Source organism: Vigna unguiculata, chromosome 4 (assembly GCF_004118075.2).
Source record: "Vigna unguiculata cultivar IT97K-499-35 chromosome 4, ASM411807v1, whole genome shotgun sequence".
NCBI lineage: Eukaryota > Viridiplantae > Streptophyta > Magnoliopsida > Fabales > Fabaceae > Vigna > Vigna unguiculata.
The window spans coordinates 27,199,446-27,226,420 of NC_040282.1; the positions used below are offsets into that span (position 1 = coordinate 27,199,446).

General features: G+C 34.7%; 1 protein-coding gene across 1 annotated transcript; it reads right to left on the reverse strand.

Moving 5' to 3' along the window:
• Positions 1 to 22,815: 22,815 nt before the first annotated feature.
• On the reverse strand, positions 22,816 to 25,215 carry LOC114180660. The gene is made up of 4 exons (XM_028066962.1): positions 25,051 to 25,215; positions 23,650 to 24,906; positions 23,427 to 23,513; positions 22,816 to 23,226 (listed from the first exon to the last, which is right to left on the reverse strand). Exons 1-4 carry the CDS (start codon positions 25,213 to 25,215, stop codon positions 22,816 to 22,818), a joined length of 1,920 nt encoding a protein of 639 aa, XP_027922763.1.
• Between the last annotated feature and the right edge of the window lie 1,760 nt (positions 25,216 to 26,975).

The following is a 26,975-nucleotide window of genomic DNA, read 5'->3' on the forward strand; positions in this document are numbered from 1 at the left end:
CGTGGTTTTTGAGATGTGAGGGTTGGAAAGGCCTCCAAATGTCCCCAAATGAATACCATGAAAGTCTTGGTGCACGAAAGTTTTGAGTTCGGAGGGTTTTGCACATGGCCAAGGTTGGCGGTGCACCGCGGCATAGCTAGAAAGGCTTGGTGGGGAGTTTTGTGAAAAAATGAAATTCGTGGTTTTTGAGATGTGAGGGTTGGAAAGGCCTAGAAATGCCCCCAAATGAGTACTGTAAAAGTGTTGGTGCACAAAAGTTTTGAATTGGATGCATTTTGCACTTGGCCAAGTTGGTCGTTTGAAATACTTTCTTTTCTTGATAATTTAATATGTGATCAACATTCTAGATGTTTTCTAAATATATCTTCACCCTTATCTTGAACTATCCTTGGTTTCCATATATTGTCTTTAATCAAAATATCTTCAAACACTGTTGAGACTTGTTGTGCAATTCGCTTTATCATGTTGATCATCAATCTTCAATGTTCATATTTGTTTGATCACTTTGCCAATGATCTTGATCCCCTTGAGATTAGATATAATGTTTTCACACCATTCCAAACTTGATTTGCTTGATCAATTGATACTCACTCAATAATTTGAATTTTACTTGTCATGTCATTCTTCCAATTAGGTCATCTAATGTGTAACATCCCGATCGGATATTACGAATTTAAATAATAAAATAGAGAAATAATACATCAGCGTCATTTATTAAAACATCATTTCCCAAAATTGCGGGAAATTTAAAACTTTATTACGTCATTATGAAATACCTTAAATCCATAATTAGAAAACTCCTTACAATATCAAAGTCTAGTAATATAAAAATTTATAATTTATTCAAAAACATAATGAAATCTGGTAAAAACTCCTCCCAGTCAAGCCCCCGCTCCGGCTCTATGCCTCACTAGATCCACCTACAACATCATCTACTCGTGTGTACCGTGTACACGATCATCGCCAAACACAAGCAGATAGGGTGAGCTAATAATTAAATAATCATATATATAAGACATTTATATATCAATACAAGCATACCAAAGGAATTCCATCCTTTGATTTCATGTCACATGGCCACCACCATGTTACCCGTGTTCTACGTCTTCTAATGAGTACTTCAAGATGTCTTGCTACCACACCTACCAGCCACAACTGGTAGAGCACGTGCAGGAAACCATGCTACGGACCACACTACGTAACGCCAAGTGGAGTTCCCAATACGAATAACATTCGTAATGTCCCAAGACTATCAAACTTGTCAGCTCAGTACTAAGGAGGGCAATCTAACTGGACCCATCCATACGCGCCACAACATGCAAACTCACACCGGCAAAACTCGTTAACCCGAGCCACAACTCAAGAGTTCCTCGTGTTCATCCGTCATCTTGAGCCACAACTCAAGGATGCCATTCCGAGCAAAAACTCAAGGAATGCCACATGTTTAACCCTTATCCCGAGCCACAACACAAGGGATACGTTTCGAGTCACAACTCGAGGAACACTAGCAAGACGACCTTCGAAGTATCACCAAAGCCTTGTAGACCACACACATCCAAAGCAAGCAAAACAAAGGCTTAATCTGTGCATCCGAGCCACAACTCAAGGAATGCCACGTGTTTGACGGTTATCTCGAGCCAAACGAAACATGCCTCTAGATCGCCTGATGGGGGACACATGTCGCCAAGCGCCAAGCGCCTCTGATCCCTCTACCTCTACAGGTATCGCCTGGCTGGACGACCCTCACCGTCAGGCGCCACGCATTCTAGTCGCCACTATGAGTGTAATTATCGCGTGGCAGGCAAACCCCACTGCTAGGCGCTACACCAGTACTTACACAGTACTGGTTTTTTAGTTCTGGTTCAAGCACAATGACTCACACACCATCCACATTACCACTCATTCCGCGAATCATAAACTGAGTCACTTACTGTATGAATTAAGTGAGTTAGCATACTCCTTTTCATACACCTTCATTCCCTAAATACATTACATTTCTTTCTCATATTTTATTACTCGTTCAATTCTTATTTAAAGGCCTTATTTCATTAAAGTACCACCACCTATGAAGCTCATTTACTATGTCACCAATGATTCATACTTTCCAACATGATCCTAACAATGATTTCATCACCAAGCATTACTCTCCAATATTTCACATACTCATTCATACACATGTAAGATCAATTTGCCCATGAGTTACAATCAATAACTGAATTTCTCTACCTATGCTTAACTTAAACTAGCCACTACACCTTCTTATAACTCAATCCCAATCTCAACTGCCTATCAATACATTAAAATATGTAATCTCGGTCCCCTTCTTTTAATCATGCTTTTCTTTCTAACTTCCAAGGTATTTATAATAGCATATTTCAACTCTATTGTCAAATAACCCCAAACTGATTCCCACTCTGAATTTCCCTGTCCGCACTGTATGTCACAATCCACCATGGCAACTATACTAATATGGTGCCTGGCGGTAGCTACGGTGTCGTCAGGTGATTCATGCAATTCTTGGGAAAAACCCAGAATTCCCTTTTTCGTATGCGAACCCTGACATGTCCCGAATTCTAGTTTCTCCAAGTTTTTGACTTAATAGTCTACACTCATGTGATTAAGTTCATACTTCATTCATACCCTCGTAATACACAAAAATTCAATTTATCTGCCTCATTTTAATATGACCAAAATCCAAAACCCCCAAATCTGAAACCCTAATATTCATCTTTGGTTAATTCCACTTAACTCTTGCTCATCTCATTGAAATTCCACTATGATCCCTTTTTCCCAGATTCCCATAATCTAGTACAACATTTCCACTAATCAAAATCAATCTAGAACTCCAAGAACATCAAAATCGAGCCAAAATTGGATCGCGCCGCCTGGCGGATGCTTATCACCACTAGGCCATTCATCAAAACCCAAAAAACTAGGTTGATTAGCTTATGTCGCCTGGTGGCACAAGGCTCACTGCTAGGCGGTTCCGCGTAGGAACCTAGAAAACACACAAAATAACATGATTCGCCTGGCAGCAGTTCATCTTTCGCCAGGCAGTTTCTGGAAAATTCCCAGAAACTACGAATTTAAGTAGAATCAGGCAAAGCTTAATCATAGAATAATACATACATCATGCAAAAGACTATTACAAAATAAATTTACAGATTCCAGCTCCCCTAACCCGGTTTCCTTGCTAAAACTTGAGAATTCCAAGGTTCTTCTTGATCAACAATGGCTTCTCTTGCTTCCCCTCTTTTCAACTCCTTATCTCACTGACTATCACAGTTTTAGCTCAGAACTCTCTCTCCCTTTTGTGCACCACAATGGCAACCTTCAACCTTTCTCTTTTCCCTCTTAATTTCTTCCTTAATTGGTTCTTAATTAAGGTTAATGGCCAAAAACGAAAATTGGCATTAACATGACCTTAATTATCATTCAAGACTCATTTAGTGGTTGTTTTTCCAGCCCCTCTTGGCTGTCCCTTTGTTAGCTAGGGTTTCTGGATTTTCACCTTCATGCCAAAAAGAAAATTAGCAAAAAGAAAGCTTCATTTGTCTCTACTAAGGTTCAAACCCATAACCATGCCAATGTCAAGTAAATGCACAACCATTCAATCCATTCATGTTTTATGATAATTCCTATAAATATAGGATTATATTATCACTCCCTATGTTCAATTATATTGTTAAAATAATGCACAATTAAAATAACATATAAATGGCATACGTAGGACTTGGACCCAAGTCCTCTCACAAAATAAAGTACTCTCAACCAATTCAACTGGTACTATTCCTTGTCACAACAGTCAATATTTAATGCCATAAAGGCTGCCACTACCCGCATTTATTAATTATTTATTTATTTAATTAATTAAATTTCGCGGGTCTTACATAATGGAAGTGCTCGTCTAATAGTTATTTCAACATTGTGCTTCATAAGTTGACTTTGACTTGTCTAATTGATACTCATCTAATAGAAGTATTCAACATTAAGCTCATTAAGATTACTTTGACTTATCTAGCGTAGAAACTTGTTTAATGCCTTTGTGAATTAGCGTTTCACTTGTCTAACATCGTATTAACTTGTTTGATTGTATTTGTCTAATCTATTTTTCTACTAGTATTGACTCATCTAATATCTCATTGGCTTGTCTGATAGATACTCATCTAGTATCCTTTGTGTGCTTTTTGCATTGACTTCTCTAATGCACTATGTTGACTTGTTTGCTTGCTTACCTTGACTCGCCTGATGCTTCTTTGACTCATCTACTCCTATTAGAAGTCTAGAACTTTGCTATTTTAGATTGACTTTTTTTGTCAACATGGTCATCTAATGTCGCATCTTACTCTTTACATTGTTTCAGTTGTGTGGTCCTTAAGCTCTGACTTGTTGTCTTGATTTGTCTAATGTATTCAACTTCACGCAAGTTGTCTAACACTTGTGTAGAACCTGAATTCTCTGATGGCTTCATTGTCTAATCTAGCCTTCCACTCGTCTACCCAATGCTTTCAACTATGTTCATCTAAGCCTTGTCATCTCATATGTTTGCTTCTTCCTTTCAAGATGTAACTTGTTCTTTGTTGTGTTGTGCTTGTCCTAAACTCATTGCACACACATTAGCTGAACAAACATATGTATATATACATTCACATTCACATGCAGATCATGCACACATTCTTGCCTTATTTAATGGTCATGTTCACATATCTAATGATGTTTGTTTCTTGATTAACCCTTTTTATGTTCAGAGATTTCCTAAAATATTGTTCTAATCATTCTTGGCTTATCTAGAACATGTTTACTTATCTTTGTTTGTTTCTTAGCTAAACCCTTACAAACTTAGACTCATCTATGGGGTTTTCCTGCATCTACTGCTAACAATCTCCTCTGGTGATAAATCATGATCATCACAAATGGAGACCACAACCACAAAATAGAAGGGTAAGCTAACGTAACGAAGTAAAACATCAATTTTGAGAATAAACTTCGAAAGTGTTTAAAATCCCAAAATATCTAAAAATAAGAATATCTTTTTCAAAAAATACTTGTATTCCATTAAAGTAAAGCATATGAAAGTTCACCAAGTTAGACTCTTAGGAAAGAGAGGTGAGTCACAAATGGACAAACTTAAAATCTTTGTCTTTCCTAGCTAGAGTCTTTTCAAGATCATTTTTCACTAGTCTCAATAGTCATTCAAAAACTTAGATAATTGAAAATAACATGCCAATAACTTTTAAAATGAAATAAAGCATTGACTCGCATATTTCTCAATCTAGAGACATTTGTCCTTTGACATCAACTCAATAGAGTTCTCTGCCCAAAGACACCAGTCCTCTGGCTTTAACACTTCAAACCTGTCACAAGTAAGCCTCGATTTATAAAGTTCTCAGTCTACAAACATTTGTCCTCTAACATCGACACTCGAGAACTAAGTATCAAACACTAGTCAATCAAGTTCTTTGCCAGAGACATCTATCCTCTGGCTTCGACACTCCAAAGACCCTCGACCAAAAAAAGCACACTCAAACATAGATCGTAATGTTCTTTGCCTAGAGACATTTTTCCTCTGGTTTAAAACTGCCATTTAATAAAAAAAAAAACTTTTTTAGAATAATAATTTCAAAATCAAAACTTTCAACATCTTCACCACCAAAACCATATTTTCATCATCAAATAAAAAAAATATACAAAACTAAAAAGAATCATAATCTACTCAGCTTCACAACACACATACAAGTAAGAAAGTTTGCCTCCATCACTACCTAAGATACTCACAAACCCTTATACCCATGAAATTTTATTTAAACTTTATTTTAAAAAATTATAAAATATCCTTTTTTTTAAATAATTGCGATTATCAATGGGCACTTGTGGATTTTAAAAAATTTGCAGGTATTTTTTAAACGGGTACCTAACGGATAAAAGGGTGGGTTGCAGAAGCATTAACCATGCCTGACCCGTTGCCATCCTTACTTATAACATCTAACAATATCTAATAATATCCTTTTAATTGAATAATTTATTTACCCAATCATATATCTTAAAATTTCTTTTAAATAAAATAAATAACTAATACATTATTTTATCTGCTATCATAATCTTTTAAATAAAAAAATCTTCTAAATTTAATAATTAACAAATCAATAAATCTTTTAAATTATATTGCTAATAAACCATTATATAATTGACTTAAAATATACCTTTTACCTCATTTATCTATTTTCCTAATTACTATAATTTCTAACGTCTAATAGTCAATACTAGGGATGACAATATGAGCCTAGCCCGTCAGGTCGGCACAGAGGTCCCAAAAAAAAATACGTGGGACGGGCTAAGGTTGTTGGTAAAATCATATCTGTCTGATATATCTTAACCAAGAAAGGGATCTGAACTGGTTATTGAGTCTTTCACTTATTTAAATTAAATTTTGAAAGTTTCTTTAACCTTTATGACCCAATTAACCAATTTTATAGTTCTGTGTTAATGGACTATGTAAAGCAATCAAGAAAGATGTAAAAGATGAGAGAAACAAAAAATACAACAATTTTTATACTGGTTCGATTCAAAATGAATCTACATCCAGTCTTCTCCTAAGTAACCCACTTAGGAGGATTCCACTAAATCAATAGAGTTACAAGAATTACAAGAGCATCTATATATAATTCAAGACCCTAAAGAATAAGGAGCATGATCTACAAATCAAGAACTCCCCCTAGATGCAATGCATCCACACAATTGCACCTAGACCTTCACTTTACACAGTGAATCAACTATGAACAGAAATACAATAAGAAAGAAGCAAGGAACGAATACACCTAGTGGATGTGCAGATTTGTCACTTGATCCTAGATCCAAGCTTGACCCATCAAGGTTGAATCCACCATCAATCTTCTTGAATGTCCCATTGAATGATCTCCCAATAAAGCACAAGAACTCGGTGTAACTTGATCTTAGAAAAAGAAGTCTCTCAGTTCGTTTCTCTATAATTCAGTTATTTTCTCTCTGTTTTAAAACTGATTTCAAAACTATTTTTATACTAGAGTTCTGATGTAGTAATTAATGGATTAGGTATTTGCCTAATAGATTATCATGAGTGTATTTTCACTGCATCAGTGCAGTGCCTTCATATAATCTATTAGTTAAGTATTTAATCCATTTACGAGTTCTGCTTTTGACACATTCAAAAGTTTGATAGCTAATTTAATCCAATTCAAGCTTCTTTTATATGTAATGCTTGATCTACAACATCTAATGTACAAGCTAGAAAATCAGGACTAATCCTAAACCAATGATGCACATGATGCATAGCCTTGGACATCATCAAAACCATCTTCACTTGAGTTGAACAAGCTCCCCCTTTCAAGAATCTCCCCCTTTTTGATGATGGTAAAAATGTGTCCTGCAAAATAGAGACAAGACAAACAACCTTTCTCCCTTTTTGGACATTAGCAAAAAGAAACAGAGGGGTGTAACACAACCAAACCAGCACATACCAAAGCTATCACACATTAACAATACAAAAGTATGATAGTATTAACAACGTAGCAGGTGAAATCAGTAGCACAGGTTAACATCAGAGTGCAGACAACCATAAATCAAATTAGCATTGTAATATCTGTGTAAATCAACAGTGCATAAATTAATGGAAGTGTAGAGCAAATAGAAACCAAGACCAATGGGATGGATAAACAGATCCAGCAACAGGAATATCAGAGTGCATACAGGCAGTTAAGGATTACAGTACAAGCAGATGACTAATCTAATGAATTATGTAGTGTTCAGAAGCAAATGAGCCATAGCAGGAAAATGATAATCGATTAGAGAATGACCTAATGGATTAATTTAGTGAACAAACATGTAGTAAATTCAAAATATGGGAGTACTTCAACCAACAATTATACTTAATCACAATAGAAGAGGAACTTTTCACCTTGGCAATGCCTAAAATTTGACCTTTGTTATTATCACCTCTTGTAACATGACCATTAATTGGCTTTGTAAGATATCTTGCAGAAGTTCTTAACATCTCCTTTCATGTGTCTTGAGCATCCATTATATAGAAGCTACATTGCTTTCCTTGCATCAAGACACAACTGAAACATAGGTTAAAGAGAAGATGCATGTACCCAATTGAACTTGGGTCCTTTCATGTTAGTGGTTTGAGGTGTTCCTTTAGGTACCCATTTGCACTCTCCTTTAGGAACCCCACAATTTCTAAAATAGTAGGAATTTGATTCATGTCCAAGTTCAGAACAGTAGGAGCAAATAGAAGATGTTAATTTACTCATATTTAGAAAATTTATGGTGCCTAATGGATTAAATTTGCCACTGTAACCTATTCCTTCTTTGTTAAGCACACTCCTTTGAGATCCTAACACTGCATCAAGGTTTGATCTTCCCAAGGTGAATTTTAAGAGAGTTTTCATTAGGTAATCTATCTTTTCTAGCTTTCCTGGGTATTTTTCACATTGGGGAGAGCTTGTGTCATCTTTGGACCTAGAGTGTTTCTTAGATTTTTCTAGTTTTTCAAGACTTGTTATCAGATTTTCATTTTCCTCTTCTAGTTGTTTTACTTTACCTTCAAACCATTTAATTTCTCCTCTACGCTTATTATTTGACTTTTGCAATTTCGTGACTTCCTTATGCAATTCATTAAAAGCATTAAGTAATTCATAGTAGTTATTTTCATCATCATTGGAGTTGAAACTACTCACACTGCTCTTAGAAGAGCCTGTTCTAGCCATAAGATAGAGGTTAGTTTCTTCCTTAATGCTTCCATCAGATTCACTAGATGAGCTGGAGTCACTGTTGTAAGCTTTCCTTTTCTTCTTGTGCTTGTCTGCCTCACCTTTCTCTTCTAGTTTTTGCTTCAACTTGAGGACAGGGCATTCAGGTTTGATGTGTCCCATTTTTCCACACTCATAGCAGGTTGGAATAACATGTTTTTCTTGCTTCCTAGAGGATCTTTTAATTTCTGCAAAATTACTGTTAGTTTTATTCTTGTATTTCAGAAATTTTGAGAACCTCTTTACTATTAGTCTCAAGGCTTCACTGTCGGAGTTATAATCATCATCTGCATATCCAACCTTTTTGGAATTAGATTTTGCAGCAGATTTTAGAGTCTCTTTAAGGCTATAGTGTGCCTTTTTTCTCCATCCTCTTCTTCCTTGAGTCTTCCAAGCTCTAATTCATGTTCCCTCAATTTTCAAAAGGGAGTGGCTATTTTCATGCTAGTGAGATCTCTTGATTCAGAAATAGCTATGACTTTTGGCTGCCATGTCCTATTTAAGATCTTCAAAATTTTGATATTGAGTTCCCCTTTGTCAAAAGTCTTGCCAAAAGCTAGGAGATGATTTACTATATGTGTAAATCTTTTTTGCACATCACAAATGCTTTATCCAGCCTTCATTCTGAACATATCATACTCCTAAATGAGAGTGTTTTTCCTTGCCCTTTTGACTTCATTTGTGCCATCATGGGTTACTTCCAAAACATCCCACATTTCTTTGGTTGATTCACACACAAATACCCTGTAAAATTCATCCAAAGTTAGTGCAGAAGATATAATATTTTTGGCTCTAACATCATAGTGTGCCCTTTTATTCTCATCAAGAGTCCATTGTGAGAACTCTTTGGGGACAGTTTTGCCTTCCACAACTTTAATGGGTTTAAAAGGTCCATTAACTATAACATCCCAAACCCCTTTGTCCATTGATTCAAGAAAAATTTGCATTCTAATTTTCCAAAAAGGGTAGTTTTCACCAGCAAATAGAAGGGGTCTGTTGTTGGATGCCCCTTCAACAAAGGTTTAAGATGTATTATACATATCAGGATCTTTCTAATCGACTATCGTGCAATTCACCAGCTCTGGTGCCAATTGTTAAAATCAAATCTCTCTAATATATCTTAACCAAGAAAGGGATCTGAACTGGTTATTGAGTCTTTCACTTATTTAAATTGAATCTTGAAAGTTTTTTTAACCTTTATGACCCAATTAACCAATTTTACAGTTCTGTGTTAATGGACTGTGTAAAGCAATCAAGAAAGATGTAAAAGATGAGAGAAACAAAGAACACAACAATTTTTATACAGTTCGATTCAAAATGAATCTACATTTAGTCTTCTCCTAAGTAACCCACTTAGGAGGATTCTACTAAATCAATAGAGTTACAATAATTACAAGAGCATCTATATAATTCAAGACCCTAAAGACTAAGGAGCTTGATCTGGAAATCAAGAACTCCCTCTAGATGCAATGCATCCACACAATTGTACCTAGACCTTCACTTTACATAGTGAATCAACTATGAACAGAAATACAATAAGAAAGAAGCAAGGAACAAATACACCTAGTGGATGTGCAGATTTGTCACTTTAATCCTAGATCCAAGCTTGACCCATCAAGGTTGAATCCACCATCAATCTTCTTGAATGTCCCATTGAATGATTGATAGAGGTCGTACCCCACCAAATTAAAATTGAATAAATGCAAAATATGAAAGTGAATCAAGTCGTCTCCCAACGACCAATATTTTCATTCAAAGCTTCAATTTCCAGATGAACACAACAATACAACACAGGGGGGGTTTGGCAGATTTACGGATGCAACACACAACTGAAAACTTAAATGCAGATGTCTAAAATCAATGTAAAAGCAACGTTGATTCCTTGCTTCAAATGAACATCCACCAATCACGGATTACAACTCAAAATGGTTATATTAACTCTCATGGAACTCGAATTAACTACTAAGTGCAAATTAACCCGAACTCAAGTGCAATTAAGCAAAGCACACATCCATGAATCCGCTATAGTTCACTAAGCATGAACACACAATGATTCCACTCTGCAATTTAAGCAAAAACAGAATGGTTTCCTTATTTAAACCCAAACGCAAATTCAGAATTCAGAGATTAATATAACTCCACCGAACAAAACACTAATCTCAAGGTTTCAATCCATTATCTACAAAGAATCAACACATAAACTTAGTTCCTCATGGAATCCGAATAAGGCTTAAACATAGATTTTTGATTCAACGATCCAAATGAGTGCAAATTGATGCAGAAAACCTAAATTGGTGCAGGAATCGAAAATGAGCAAGGAAAGAAATGGGAAACAACGAAAAACAACAATCAAAAATGAGAATACTTCAATATAAATGTTACCCAAATGGTAGAAAACGTTAATATAGGTTTAATGTGCTGTCCAAGACTCATAAAACGGAAAAATGAATGGAAAACGTCAAAAATTCGGTTATGCCACCATGGGTCACCTTCCAAAGCTTAAAAACAACAAAAATGGAGGTTTGAGAGAGTGGAGAAGGAAGAGAAGCGGCTGGTGCATGTTGAATGACCTAAAACTCGTGGTCACCTCACCCCTTCCACTAGTATTTACAAAAATGTGATTCTGCCACATTTAATTACAAAAATGCCACTCTTGGGCCTCTAATGTTGACCCATTCACTTTGCTGACATGGAAATGATGTGGAAATGATGTGGTGACTCTCTTCAACTGAATATTGATGTCCAAGCTCCAAAATTGCTTCACCCAAATATCTAAAAATAATGAAAAACAAAAATTAGGCCAAATAATGAGAAATTAGTCCAAATTCAGAATAGTGGCCCAATAAGCCCAATAGATGAAAAACACTCTAAAGGTGAACAATTAAGCATTGAACAACTATCTAATGGGTACAAGAAGGCTAGTGGAATGGAAGAAAATAATGACTCATCAATGATCGACCAATAAAGCACAAGAACTTCGTGTAAGTTGATCTCAGAAAAAGAAGTCTCTCAGTTCGTTTCTCTGTAATTCAATTATTTTCTCTCTGTGTTAAAACTGATTTCAAAACTATTTTTATACCAGAGTTCTGATGCAGTAATTAATGGATTAGGTATTTACGTAATAGATTATTGTGAGTGTATTTTCACTACATCAGTGCAGTGCCTTCATATAATCTATTAGTTAAGTATTTAATCCATTTACGAGTTCTACTTTTGACACATTCAAAAGTTTGATAGCTGATTTAATCCAATTCATGCTTGTTTTACATGTAATTCTTGATCTACAACATCCAAAAATATTACATCATCTACACTAACTTTGGATGAATTTTATAGGGTATTTGTGTGTGAATCAGCTAAAGAGATGTGGGATGGATGTTGTGGAGGTCACCCATGAAGGCACTGATGAGGTAAAAAGAGTAAAGAAGAACACTCTCATTCAGGAGTAGGAGATGTTCAGAATGAAGGCTGGGGAAAGCATATGTGATGTACATAAGAGATTTACACATATAGTAAATCACCTCTTAGCTCTTGGCAAGACCTTTGAGAAAGAAGAACTGAATATCAAAATCTTGAAGAGCTTAAACAGGACATGGCAGCCCAAAGTCATTGCAATTTTAGAATCCAAAGACCTCACTAGCATGAACATAGCCACACTTTTTGGGAAGCTAAGAGAACACGAACTAGAGCTTGGAATACTAAAGGAAGAAGAAGATGGAGAAAAGAGGCACACAATAGCCTTGAAGAGTGCTGTAAAATCTGCAGCAAAACTGAAGAAAGCAGATTTTGTAGATGACTCTAATGATGGAAACTCTGACAGTGAAGCCTTGAATTTAATGGTGAAAAAGTTCTCTAAATTCTTGAAGTTTAAAAATAAAACTAACAACAACTATGCAGGAAACAAGAAGCAATCCAAAAAAAAGGAACGTTCTAGCACTCAGACTTGTTATGAGTGTGCAAAATAGGACACATCAAGGCAGACTACCCTGTGCTAAAGATGAAGCAGAAACTGGAAGAGAAAAATGAGGTAGAAAAGCACATGAAGAAAAAGAAAGCGTACATTGCTTGGGAAGAAAATGATTCCAGCACATCTAGTGAATCTGATGATAGCACTGAGGAAGAGAACAATTTGTGTTTGATGGCTGGAACAGGATCATCCAAAAGCAGTATGAGTAAACGTAGAGGAGAAATTAAATGGCTTGAAGGTAGACTAAAACAGTTAGAAAAGGAAAATGAAAATCTGATAACTTGCTTGGAGAAACTAGAAAAATCTGAAAAGTATCCTAGGTCTAGATGTGAACACTTCTCAGGACAACTAGAAACGATAGAGTATTTGATGAACCTAGCCATTTTTCAAATTCCTGCTACTTTAAAAACAGTGGGGTTCCTAAAGGGAAATTTCAATGGGTACCCAAAGGCACTGCAAAACAGTCTAACATAAAAGGACCCAAGTTTACCTGGGTACCTGCTTCATGAAAATAATTTGTTTTGCAGGAACATGCTGAAGCTAAGCAGTCAATGTGGTATTTGAACAGTGGCTGTTCAAGACACATCACAAGTGATAGCAAAAAATTCAGCAAAATCTCTCATAAGGTAAGTGGGCATGTTACATATGGTGACAATAACAGAGGTAAGATTCTTGGTACAGGTAAAGTAATGTCCTCATCTTCTGTTGAGATTAAGGATGTATTGCTAGTTGATGGACTTAAACACAACCTGCTTAGTATTAGCCAATTGTGTGATAAGAACCTAAAAGTAACCTTTGAAGCTAATCATTGTTTAATTTGTCATGCATCCACAAATGAACTGGTGTTTGTTGGAAAAAGGATTCAGAACATATACATGGTAGATTTTGAAAACACTTCATTTGATTCTATTGCTTGTCTATTTGCTAAAAATGATGAACCTTGGATTTGGCACAAAAGACTTGCACACATACACATGAGGCACCTAAATAAGCTCGTATCAAAGCATTTAGTCACTGGTTTGCCTGACATAAAATTTAAACCAGATAAATTGTGTGATGCATGCTAAAAAGGCAAACAAGTAAAGACTTCTTTTAAGTCAAAGCAGCATATTTCCACTTCTAATCCATTAGAACTAATACATATGGATCTGTTTGGACCATCTAGGACCAAAAGCTTAGGTGGAAATTACTATGCACTTGTACTTGTTGATGACTATTCTTGTTTTAACTGGACCTTCTTTATTTCATCTAAAAGTGACACCTTCCAAGTCTTTAGAAAATTTGCCAAAATTCTTCAAAATGAGAAAGATTTGAAAATCAAGTCTATTAGAAGTGATCATGGGGGTGAGTTTCAAAATGAATCTTTTGAAAAGTTTTGTGAACATCACGACATCTCTCATAATTTCTCAACCCCTAGAACACCACAGCAAAATGGTGTTGTAGAAAGGAAAAATCGATCTTTAGAAAAGTTGGCAAGAATAATGCTCAATGACAACTCTTTGCCAAAATACTTTTGGGCAGATGTTGTAAGCACAACTTGCTATATGCTTAATAGAGTCTTAATCAGACCTATTTTGAAACTCACACCGTATGAAATCTTCAAGGGTAAAAAAACCAAATGTGTCTTATTTTAAAGCCTTTGGTTGCAAGTGTTTCATACTAAATAATGGTAAATCCAATCTTGGCAAGTTTGATTCTAAAGTTGATGAAGGCATCTTCCTAGGTTATTCCTTGACTGGTAAAGCTTATCGAGTCTATAATAAATGAACATTAACCATAGAGGAATCCATTCATTTTGCATTTGATAAATTTATTGAAAGTCAAACTAACCCCTCTGGTCCAAGAAATAGTGCAGATTTAATTGGAATAGGTGTAGATCTGACACAACCTGAATCTGAAACAGCAGTAGAGCACTCATTTGGTGCAGCTGCACCCTCATCTTCTACAGCAGAGCTGCCTACTGATTGGACTATTCCTAAAAATATGTCTCTTGACAACATTATAGGAGATATCTCTAAAGGTGTTTCCACTCAAAGTCAACTAAGCCAAATCTGCTTGAACGTGGCTTCTGTATCTCAACTTGAGCCAAAATCAATGAGTGATGCTTTCAAGGATGACCCGTGCAGTCATATGAGTTGAACCCGCAAGCTCGTAGTAGCCCGACTTGCAGTGGCTCATGACCCGTGCAAGCTGGCCTGAGACATACGCGGGTTGGCCCGTGGGCCTACATAATCTAACTTAATAACCTAAAGTAAACTTAAGGCAAAAGGCAACCAGTTAGTTCTCTCTTCTCTACTCTCTTCACATACCACACGACCAACACTACGCTTCGAATTTTCCACTGATCCACCACCAACCTGCACGTCGCTAATCCACCGCATCGGAGCAACACGAATCGCGTCACCACCCCTCCCATTTGTTTCGAATTATGGCTTCTTCCAAATTGTGGCTTCGAATTTGTGGCTGACGGGGTTTTGTTATCTTGAAAAGTTGACATAACTCTTAGTGACATAAATCTACCTTAAGAAGAGTCTCTTTTCTATTGTATTTAGCTCGTCACACTTGGTTGTACAATCTCCTCAGTTTGTAAGTTAACATCTATTCTCATAAATCCGTAGTGTTGTTAAAAAGTTGTTACGGTGTAGTGCCATAATAGTATAGCGGGGCGATTTTGGCAGGCATCCGTTGTAAGCTACCCATCATTTCTACTGTAGTGATTTATGGTTCCATTGCTGAAATTGGTTTCTACTGTAGTGATTTATGGTCATCATGTGTGTGGAAAATTGGTGTTGTTGATTTGGTTTGCATTGCTTTTTTCAATTCAAATTGAATTTTTGCTGTGATGTGAGGGTGTATTATTGTTGATGTATGTGTATCAGGAAATTCAATTGGAATTTAGAAATAAGAATTTATGATAATGATGTTCACATACCACTTTGGCAAAAATGAAATTGAGGATGATGTCTAAAACTGCTGAGATTGATAAAAGGAAAACTAAGGCTAACACATCTAATTATTGGAGGTATTTTACTAAGCTTGAGGTGGATAAGGATGGGAAAGAAAGGGCAAAGTGTAATGGTTGCAATAAGATATTTATGTGTGGTGGAAGAAAATATGGAACTTCTCATTTGAACCGCCATCTTATGAAATGTGATAAAATAAAAAGTGAAGATATTGGTCAAATGATGTTAGATATGAAGGGAAAGAAAATAGATCAATCAGTACATTGTCAGTTGTTATGTGAACTAATTGTTAGGCAATATTTGCCTTATAAATTTGTTGAGTATCCTGAGCTTAGGAGTTAGATTAGATACTTGTGTCCTAATGCAACTATGGTTACTAGAAACACTATTAAGGCAAATATTGAGAGAATGTACGACAAAGAAAAGTTAATGCTTAAGAATCTGCTTGTTTCTATTCCTAGTAGGATTTGCTTGACTTCTGATTGTGGGCATCAATTAATACTAAGGGATTTATAGCTTTGACTGCCCATTTTGTGTACTTGAGTTGGAAATTAAATAACAAGCTTCGAAACTTTTGTCACATGCCACCCATCCCCCCTCCCACACACACAGGTTTTAAGTTGTCAAAGAAAGTTTATGAAATTTTGCAAGATTGGGGATTAGAGAAAAAAGTATTTTCTATCACTTTGGACAATGCTTCTTCTAATGATGTGCTTCAAAATTCCTTAAGAACTCAACTTAATCTACATAATGGCTTGCTATGTAGGGGGTTCTTTCACATTCGTTGTTATGCACACATAGTAAATTTGATATGCAAGAAGGATTAAAGGTACTAGGTAATGCTTTGGATCTAATTAGAAATAGCATCAAATATATTAGGGGTTCAGAGACTAGAATGGTCAAATTTAAACAATGTATTGACAAATTTGATGATATTGAATATTCATGTGGGTTCTCTCTTGATGTCCCTACACGATGGAACTCAAGATACTTGATGCTCAAAGGTGCCTTAAAATATTGGCGTTTTATTGGAAGCTTGCCATTGGTTGACGAATGTTACAAATATTGTCCTTCAAAGGAAGAAAAAATTTGTAGGTTTTTATTGCCTTTTTATGATATGACAACCTTAATTTCTGCCACAAGCTATCCCACCTCAAATCTGTATTTCTTACAAGTTTGTAAAGTTCAAAGTTTGTTGCTGAAGAATGTTAAGGATGGAGATGAAGTAATAAAGCATATGGCTGAATTGGTGATGGTAAAATTTCATATGTATTGGGATGAATATAGTGTTGTGCTTGCTTTTGGGGCAATTTTAGACCCAAGAATGAATCTACAAACATTGGCCTATTGCTTTGAAAAGATCGATCCAGTAACTTTTGGATCCAAATTGGTAAGAATCAAGGAAAAATTGTACAACTTTTTTGCTAAATATAGTAAAAGTTTGCCAATAACAACATCATCAAATCTTCTAAAGCGCAAACAAGGACAATCTTCTTCTTCCTCATCCGCTTCTCTTCCACATCTAAGCCTATTTGATGTAAGTTTATGGTTTCATTTCATTTCAATTTATTTTTTATGCAATTCTTCATTAGGATTTTCCTACCTTATTTGTTCAATGTTGTAATACGAATTAAAAGAGTGTGATAATGAATTAGGTAATAGATTTGGAAAGAACCAACTTGAGATATATTTGGAGGAACCAAATCTAGGTTTTCGATTTTTGGAGCAGATAGATGTGTTGGAATGGTGGAAAAATAATTGTCTAAGATTTTCTAAGTTATCCATTATGGCTAGATACCTTTTAAGCATTCCAATAACGACTGCGACATCTAAATCTTCTTTTAGAATTAGGTCTCAGATCCTTACCAAATATAGGAGTTGACTTTTGCCCGAGAATGTAGAATTCAATATTGGCATTTCTAGCTGGAAGCATGGTTTTGTTAAGGGTAATTATTTAATTCTTACTTGGTATTACTTATTAATTACTTGGTAATTATTTCATTCATACTTATTAATTACTGTTTTGTTTAAATGTATGCATAGATAAGGTAGAAAATGTCAATTACCAAAATGTGGAGCTAAATGAAAGGTCCTATGCTATTGTTACATCAAATGTTATAAGCATGGGAGATGAAGAACAATAGATTATCACCACGAAGATAAAGATGTTTCTAGACTATTTTTTTTTATTTGGACTATTGTTTATTGTTTTGATGTTTTTTATTGCACTTGATATGATGTCCAAGACTTGCTTTTTTCATGCTCAACGACTTGTTTTGATGCTCTAAGACTTGATTTTATGGAGTGTTTTTTTATGTTTTTTATTGCACTTGTCCAGGACTTGATTTATTTCACTATTATGATGTACAGGATCTGCTTTAAGATGCCAAGATCTGATTTTTTTTAAGTTAAACTGCCCAAAGTGTGCGGGCCAAGATATGTGTGGGGCGGACCTTGTTTTCCAGTTTGCGAAATTTGTATGAGGCGGGCTTGATGCGGGTCAGGCCTGATGCGGGTCAGGCCTGATGCGGGTCGGGCCTGTTGCGGGCCTGGTCTAAACGGGCCAAGCTGACCCGTACGGCCATCCCTAGTCAATATTGTTTCACTTTATCATTTGGTCATTGTTAATTCAATCTTTGACAAAGCTATTTCAATTCATGAACACACTTTAGATAAAATAATAAGAATATCTCATATATATGAATTAGACTTATGAGTAGTAGTATGCATATGAAAATTATTTTTCTGAGTCAAATCAACACATTCTTTTGTAATGTTTGATGGGTTTTTTTGTAGTCAAGCATTAGTGTTAGATTATTTTCTTTGTCTAATCTTATATAGAAAACTTTTTTCTGTTTATTAGTTACTCAAAGACTTTAGGTTGTGAATCACTGTAATGTATGTTTCATTACTTAATAGATTTTGTTATCATCAAAACATAATTGGAAACTCTTCTTGACGAATTCGTTTTCTAGGGTTTGCGTTGTCTATTCCTTACAAGACCCTCTAATTAGACTCTTCTAACTGGAATGTCTAAGATGTCTCATTCGTCCAACAATGCTTAAAAATCTTATGTTACCACATAATAACATTCAAAACTCATTTTACACGTTTTGGATAAATCGCATTAAAGTTTAAGAAAACTAATATCAAGCCATATGTAGATGTATACAAATGTACACATCAAAATGCAAAACATATTATATTTGTTGAAAATTCAATGAGATAAGCAATGTATATGGTGTCAAAAATCCTTACATATCTTTGGCTAAAGCTCAATTAATTTCATTTGCACATATACAAGTTAAAACATTAGATTTAGATTCAATTGTTCTTCAAGAAAACTAAGATTAAATATTCCAAAATAAGATAGAAAATGTAATTATCATATATAATTTGTTTATTAAATCCTACACATAAATTTGATTATCTAGGAATATCGTGATTGTTACAACTTGATTAAATTCATTAGAACAAAATAGAAATTGAATTTTGAAGTATCAAACATTCTCTGATAAACACGTTAGACAAAGTCTTAGAGTCTTCCAATTAGAGACAAAAGTAGATTTGTCGAAGAGACCTATAACTGCATGATCACACATGTTACAAAGATTATATATAATATTAATCCACATACTTAGAACGTTTGTTATCATAAAATTCATTAGGTGGTCTTATAAAAACTAGGCGATCTGGTGGGTGGTGGGTGTATTTACATTTTATCTTAACAATGTCAAATAGTGTAACCTTAATATATAGTCTATTACTAAGAGATGATCCAATATTATAGGAGAAAAATCTCCATTGCAACAAATGGGCCAACAAGACACAAAAAGACCATGCTTAAGGTAAATAATCATCACATAAAGGTTTTCACCACCACTAGAGAAGAAAGAACACAATCTTGATTCATTCACACACCATAACTACAACAAAGAAGGCATTATCCACTACAAGAAAACTTCTAAATAGTGACCAATAATTATTAGTAACTACAGTGACCAATTTAGCTACCAATTTACAAAACAAAAAATTATTGGTTAATAAAATAGTCACTATTATGAATAAAAAATTATAATCGACCGTTAAGTTGGTCTTTAAAATTAAGGCTTAAATATGCATTTGGTCCCTATTTTTGTTGTTTTTATTCAATTTGGTCCCTATTTTCATTTTGTGTTCAATTAGGTCCTCATTTTCATCAAACTGTGGTCAATTTGGTCCTTTTTCACTAACGGTGTTTAAATAGTTAACGTTTTTGAATAATACAAATCATGTGTCAGCTTCTGTTTTTTTTTTAATTTTTTTAATTTTTTTAATTTTTTTTTAATTTTTTTAATTTCAAAAAATATGTCCACTTGTCAAGTCACAATTGTGCCATGTGTCAATGCTAGTGCCACATGTCAGTTTGTGGTTGTATTATTTCTTTTTGTTCAATTTAGTCCCGATATTCGTTATTTTTGTTCAATTTAGTCCCTATATTCATTATTTTTGTTTAATTTAGTCCAAATTTTGTTAAAATAGAACCATTTAATTTTCAAAATTGACATAAAATTTAGTTATTTTTTAAATTCAATTATAAATTATAAAATTTAATTATAAATTGAATATATTTCTTAGATATAATTATTTAAATATTATTAAAATATAATTATTACAAATTTTAAAAATATATATTAACATTTGTAAAATTCAAATTTAAATTTAAAATATTTAATATTTTTATTGCATTTTAGATATTAAAATCTAAAATATTTTATATTTAAATGTTAATTTTACAAATATTAGTTTACTTTTCTAAAATATTTTGAATATTTAAAATATTTTTATATATCAATTTTAAAAGTATTTTAGAATATAAATATTAGAAAAAAAAATTAATAACAATATTCTTATAATATTTTAAATAATTATATTCTATTTAACAATTAAATATAAGAATTTTATTCGATTTATAATTAAATTTAATAATTTATAATTGAATTTAAAAAATAATAAATTCAAATGTCAATTTTAAAAAATAATAATATAATTTGTATAAAAGATATTAAATTTAGTTTCAAATTAAAAGGGAGAAAATTGATTTATTTTAACAAAAATTAGGACTAAATTGAACAAAAATAACGAATATAGAGACTAAATTGAACAAAAAATAATAATAATACTACAAACTAACATGTGGCACATTGTGACTTGACACATGGGCAAATTTTTTGAAATCAAAAAATTATAAAAAATTATAAAAAGATTATAAAAAAATTATAAAAAATTATAAAAAAATAAAAAAAATCAAGAGTTGTCACGTGGCATGTACTGTAACGTTCCATTTAATAAATAAACTTACTTAAATGACACGTCACACAATATAATAATACGAGCAAAGATACGGAGTAAAGACTCACTCCTTAAGGATATCCAAGAGTTATAAAAGAAAAATCCTGAGGCACACCACGATGCCAATACAAGACAAGGTACAAGGTCTAATGTAATCAGAAACATAGTACTAATCAATATAATACATAGGCCATAGCCCTAGCAAAAGACATAAAGAGCAGAGCCCAAGTCCAGTCGACTCAACAGCAGAACCTCCATCACCCTGACGACCACGGGTAGTTCTCGCATCTGCTCACATCAATAAGTTGATGATCATCACAAAAAGAGAAGAACCGCACATATAGAACACACAACAAACAAATAGAAGGGTAAGCTAGACTAGAAAATAGTCTATCATATGCTATTTCACAGTCCAAGCAGTATATGTCATCCAAACATGTTATGACTTCTCAAACAATACATTAAAACTCAGACTCGACTCATCCGGATACGTATAATTTAGTCAGATTCAGCGGATGCTTGCACTTGTGGTGGATTTCTCTGCTCACCCTTGAGCTGCTCACCCTCGAGCTAAGTGTTACAATGTCTTAGTCCCCCCCACACAAGGTTAACCCTTAATGAGTTTCAGGTCTCTTGCTACTCTCACCACAAGAGTCAGTCCGCTCTATGTGAGACTAACTGACTCCTTAGAGTGTCAGGATGCAACCTTACCTTGAATCCTTACTAAATTATATAGATGGGGCACCACCATGAACTCCCACTAACAAGGGTCATGGAATTACGTCCCGACCACTAAAGCATTACCATGAGGTCTCACCTATAGGCTCATGAAATTACATCCTGACCACATACCAAACATATTCAACCAACCAAGAAATATTTGTCATGCATAAAAATCCATGCCAACCTTTATAATCAATCCTCATTCATATTCCATGTTGAATTCATTCCAACTCATCCTTCCGAAACCATGAATATAGAAGTGTATTTCATACCAATACCATGCCACTTTAATACCAATCATCCCATTTAAATCACATGCCAAGATCATACCAAATCCATCATTCACAACCCATGAACCACATCACTCATGCATAATCATTTATCTCATGCTTTTAACATAACAATTAAATTCAAGTAAGTCCCAACCATCCAAGAACAGAGAAACAACCAAAATACACTAACACAAAAAAGCCTTTTAACGTCCGACATTTTCGACCTTTGACATCTGCCCAAACACCAACGTCGTACCGGGTGACGTCAAAATAACGTCGGAAAAATAGCAGACGTCACTTGACGTCGGTCCTTTAAGAGTCCGACGTCAATTTTCGTGCTGAAATGAGGGAAAAACCTGAGCAATTTAACGTCTGCTAGAGCCCGTCAGACGTTAAATAACGTCGGCCCTGGTCTGATCCAGAGCTTGTCATACCTGAAACATATCATTAGGAAATGTTAACAATGAAAATATACTCAATGAACCTCTATTATATTAAAACAGCAAGAAAAATAAAAAATTGTAAATGTGACAATATTATTAAATAAACACCTATCAAGAAATTGTATTCTCCCATATGCCTTCATTGTGATCACTTCGAATAGCATGGATGTCATCAGTTACATCATCAACTTTGTCTTGAATGGTTCTTGATAAGAAAGACGTTGTCTCAAGTATGTCTAGACAATCTTCATCATCATTTACGTGCATGTTTCTTCCTTCTAATACAACTGACAATTTCTGATTGGCTGGATCAATGACATAAAAAATTTGTCATGCTTGACTAGCCATAATAAATGGTTCATTTGTATCACTCATCTTGTTAAGATCCACCAAAGTAAAGCCAAAGTCATCTGTGCCAACACCCGAATTACTATCAACCCATTTACAGTTGAAAACTGACACTCTAAAAGTCACATAATCAACTTCCCATATTTCGTGTATTATTCCAAAGTAACTCATGGATGCTGTAATTGGATTCTTGTCCTTAGAATTGGCAAAATGTACAGATTCAGCTTGAAGTGTAACCCCACTATTTTGAACTCTACTTTTGTCATCTTCCATCTTTGAATAGAAACAATGATTGTTTATGTAGTACCCGCCATATGTAATGACATCATTGTTCGGTCCACGAGCTAGCCTCAATAGAGTTTCAGAAACATTTGGAGTCGCGTAAACCTTTTTCTTAAACCATGATAAGAATGTTTTGTTATGTTCATTAAGTACCCATTTTTCACTCATTCGTGGATGTGTTGATTTCGTTTCATCAATGTGTTGCATAATGTAAGGAATGACCTCTACAGTGTTGTTTAAGATGTACAAATGGGCTTGATCAACTAATTTTCTACTAACACTTTGAATCTTCACTCCACACACACCCTTACCTTCACATTCACCTTCATGTCTAGTCTTAGGAACTCCAATTGGTTCACAACTTGGCATATAACTTGAGCAGAATTCAATGGCTTCTTCTGCAATGTACCGCTCTATAATTGAAGCTTCTGGTCAATACTGATTCTTGACATATCCCTTTAAGATCTTCATGTATCTTTCCACTGGGTACATCCATCTCAAGAAAACTAGCCCACATAATCGAATTTCCCTTACAAGATGAACTATCAAATGAACCATGATATCGAAAAATGAAGGTGGAAAATACATTTCCAATTGACACAATAGTCTAATGGCCTCATTTTCCAAATCGTCTAACACTCGAGGGTCAATAACTTTCTTGCATATGACATTGAAGAACATACACAAACGTGTTAGAATACCTCTGACAGAAGTAGGTAAGATGGCTCGAAAAGCTACTGGTAAAAGTTGTTGCATCAACACATGACAATCGTGAGACTTTAAACCGACTAACTTTAAATCTTGCATAGAAACAAGGCTACTAATATTTGAAGAGTAACCTTGGGAAACCTTCACACTTCTTAAACACTCACAAAAAATTTGCTTCTCTTTTCTAGAAAGAGTGTGACAAGCTGGAGGCAGGTAGGTTCGTCTTCCAATTGATTGTGCATGTAACTCAGAACGGATGCCCATTTCAGCCAAATCTTGTCGTGCTTTAACTCCATCTTTAGTCTTTCCTTTTACATTTAGTAAAGTCCCGATGACGCTATCACATACATTTTTTTCAATGTGCATCACGTCTATACAATGCCGTACATCAAGTTTACACAAATATGGAAGATTAAAGAAGATTGATTGTTTCTTCCAAATGCTTTTCTTCGTGGTCTTTTTCTTTGGATGTTTCCCAAACACAATGTCAATGTTTTCCACTTGGTTGTATATTTCTTCACCATTGCGGGGTCTCGCTACAATTTCATCCTCAGGACTTCCATTAAATGCTTTTTTCATTCTACGATAAGGATGATTTCGAGGAAGGAACTTTCGATGTCTTGTATACACATTTTTCTGATCGTGCTTCAATTGAATATAACTCGTGTTTTTTTCACAAATGGGACATGCAAAATGACCTTTAACATTGTAACCGCTCAAGTTTCCATATGCTGGAAAATCATTTATGGTGCAAAACAACATTGCACACAAACAAAACAATTCTTGAGAATAAGAATCATACACATCGACACCTTCTTCCCATAACAGTTTCAAATCATCGATCAACGACTTTAGGTACACATCAATGTCATTTCCAGGTTGTCTAGGACCCGATATCATCATAGACAACATCATATATTTCCTCTTCATGCACAACAAAGGAGATAAATTGTAAATCATCAACAAAACTGGCCATGAACTATGTTTGCTACTTAAGTTCCCATAAGGATTCATACCATCTGTAGCAAGTCCAAGTCTTAAGTTTCTTGGCTCAGCACCAAATTCTGGAAATGTTTCATCAATCTTCTTCCATTGTGGAGAATCAGCTGGGTGTCAAAGAAGATTATCACACTTTCTTCCATCAACGTGCAATTTCACTTTTTTTGCATCTTCTTTAATGGAAAATAGTCATTTGAATCTAGGTATTATAGGAAGGTACCACATCACCTTAGCAGGTGCACCATCTTTGTCTTCATCGCCACTATTTCCATCAATTTTCTTTTTAAACCGTGATAAACCACATGTTGGGCACGCCTTCAGTGAAGTAAACTCGTCTCTATATAAAACACAATCATTTGGGCATGCATGTATCTTTTGATATTCCAAACCCATTGGACATAAAACTTTCTTTGCCTCGTAATTATAGATAGGTAACGTGTTATTTTTTGGAAGCATCTCCTTTAACAATTTCAACAATTTTGTGAAACTTGTATCCATCCATCCATGCCTTGCTTTTAAACTGAATAATTTCAAAGTTGTTGACAGTCGCGTAAAGTTAGTGCATCCTGGGTACAATTCTTCCTCTGAATCGGACTTAAGAGAATCATATAAATGAACTTTTCCAAAATTCTCCTCCCCAACATCATGTACCATATCTTCTAAATGATCATTCATCTAGTTGTCTACATAATCTGTTCCTCGTGACGTTGTAGGCTTGTCTAATACTTCTCCCTGCCACCAAGTCCAAAGTGTATAACTTCTCATTATACCAAAGATGAATAGATGATCACGCATTGTTCCCAAGTCATAACGTATTTGATTAAGACAACGAACACAAGGACAAAAATATGTCCCGTTACTTGAGATTGCGTGTTCTTGAACATATTGCAAAAACTCAGAAACCCCCTTTTCATACTCTTCACTTATGTGACGCTCATTCATCCAGCTTTGATCCATACTATGTTCGTAAAAAACTCAATCAATCTCAAACTTTTAACTCTCACAAGGTGAGGCCCTACCCATTCGAAAAAATTATTTTTCATAATTTGCTAACACATATACAAATAAGTCAAACATCATAAATTTCACAAAATTTCGACAGAATTTCGCATTGCTCTCTGAAGTACACGAAATGAAAGTGATTAATCATGATCACAATCAAGTATGCATCCAGAGAACAATACAAATTAGCCTCAATCGAAATTTTATGAAATTTATGCGTAAACCTCAATGTACACATTGTAGTAAATTATGAAAAATAATTTTTTCAAACTGTCCAATCGGACAATTCAAGATTTAATACAAACGATTAAAAATTTAATCATTTGTACTAAATCTCAAACGGGAACTAAGTTTCACTCACTGTATACTATAACTATAATAAATCTACATATATAAAATAACACTGCAACAATAATGTTCAAAAATAAAATGCAATAAGAATTATTTAAACATGCATATATCTAATAATAAATATTATTTTATTTTGTAATTTTACAAATATTATTATAAAATTTTAAATAAAAAAAATAGGCCAAAAAATTAACAAAAAAAATAGTCTAAGACTAAAACTATAATGACATTTATAAAAAAATACAAGTAATTTTATACATACAATGAACAAATATATACATACAATGAAAAACTAACCTCTTCTAATTGAAAGACGAACTTTGAGAGGGAGTCTTGGGTCTCCGCACACTGCTGGCCAAATGGGAACGAAGAGCAAGTGGGACGAATCTCAAAACGCTGCAAATGGGGATGAAAACGGAAAATAATCGGTTCAAAACGCGTAAAATCAACCCATAATCAAATCCCAACAAGTTTGATGGCGAAAACCTTTCGAAACTCACCCGGAGGGGTCAGAAATGGCGTCGTCGGCGGGAACTCTCGCGGAAACGATGAACAACGCGAGGGTTTCTGCGTTTCGCACAGAGATAAACCAAAACTTAACGTCAGGAGTGTGGTATCCGACGTTAAGTGACGTTTGGCGCGTCTTGGTCCGACGTAAAGGGACGTTTGGCGCGTCTTGTGTTAGTGATAATCAAGCATCCTCGTCCAGCTCCTCGCTCAGGCTGAAAGGCCTCGCTCAAGCGAGAGGGGCTCTCGCTCAGACGAGCTCCTTTCGCTTAAGCGAGAGCTCGACTTACAGG

Bases quoted from the DNA above. Each gene is read 5' to 3' on its own strand.
- LOC114180660 (XM_028066962.1), bottom strand. From the start codon at position 25,215: ATGGGTTTGGAATATCAAAAGATACATGCATGCCCAAATGATTGTGTT. The intron at 23,514-23,649 runs GTAAGGGAAATT...GGTACATTGCAG, and splicing joins TTCATTTGATAGTTCATCTT to AAGAAGCCATTGAATTCTGC. The intron at 23,227-23,426 runs GTAAGGGTGTGT...TCATGGTTTAAG, and splicing joins ACATGAAGGTGAATGTGAAG to AAAAAGGTTTACGCGACTCC.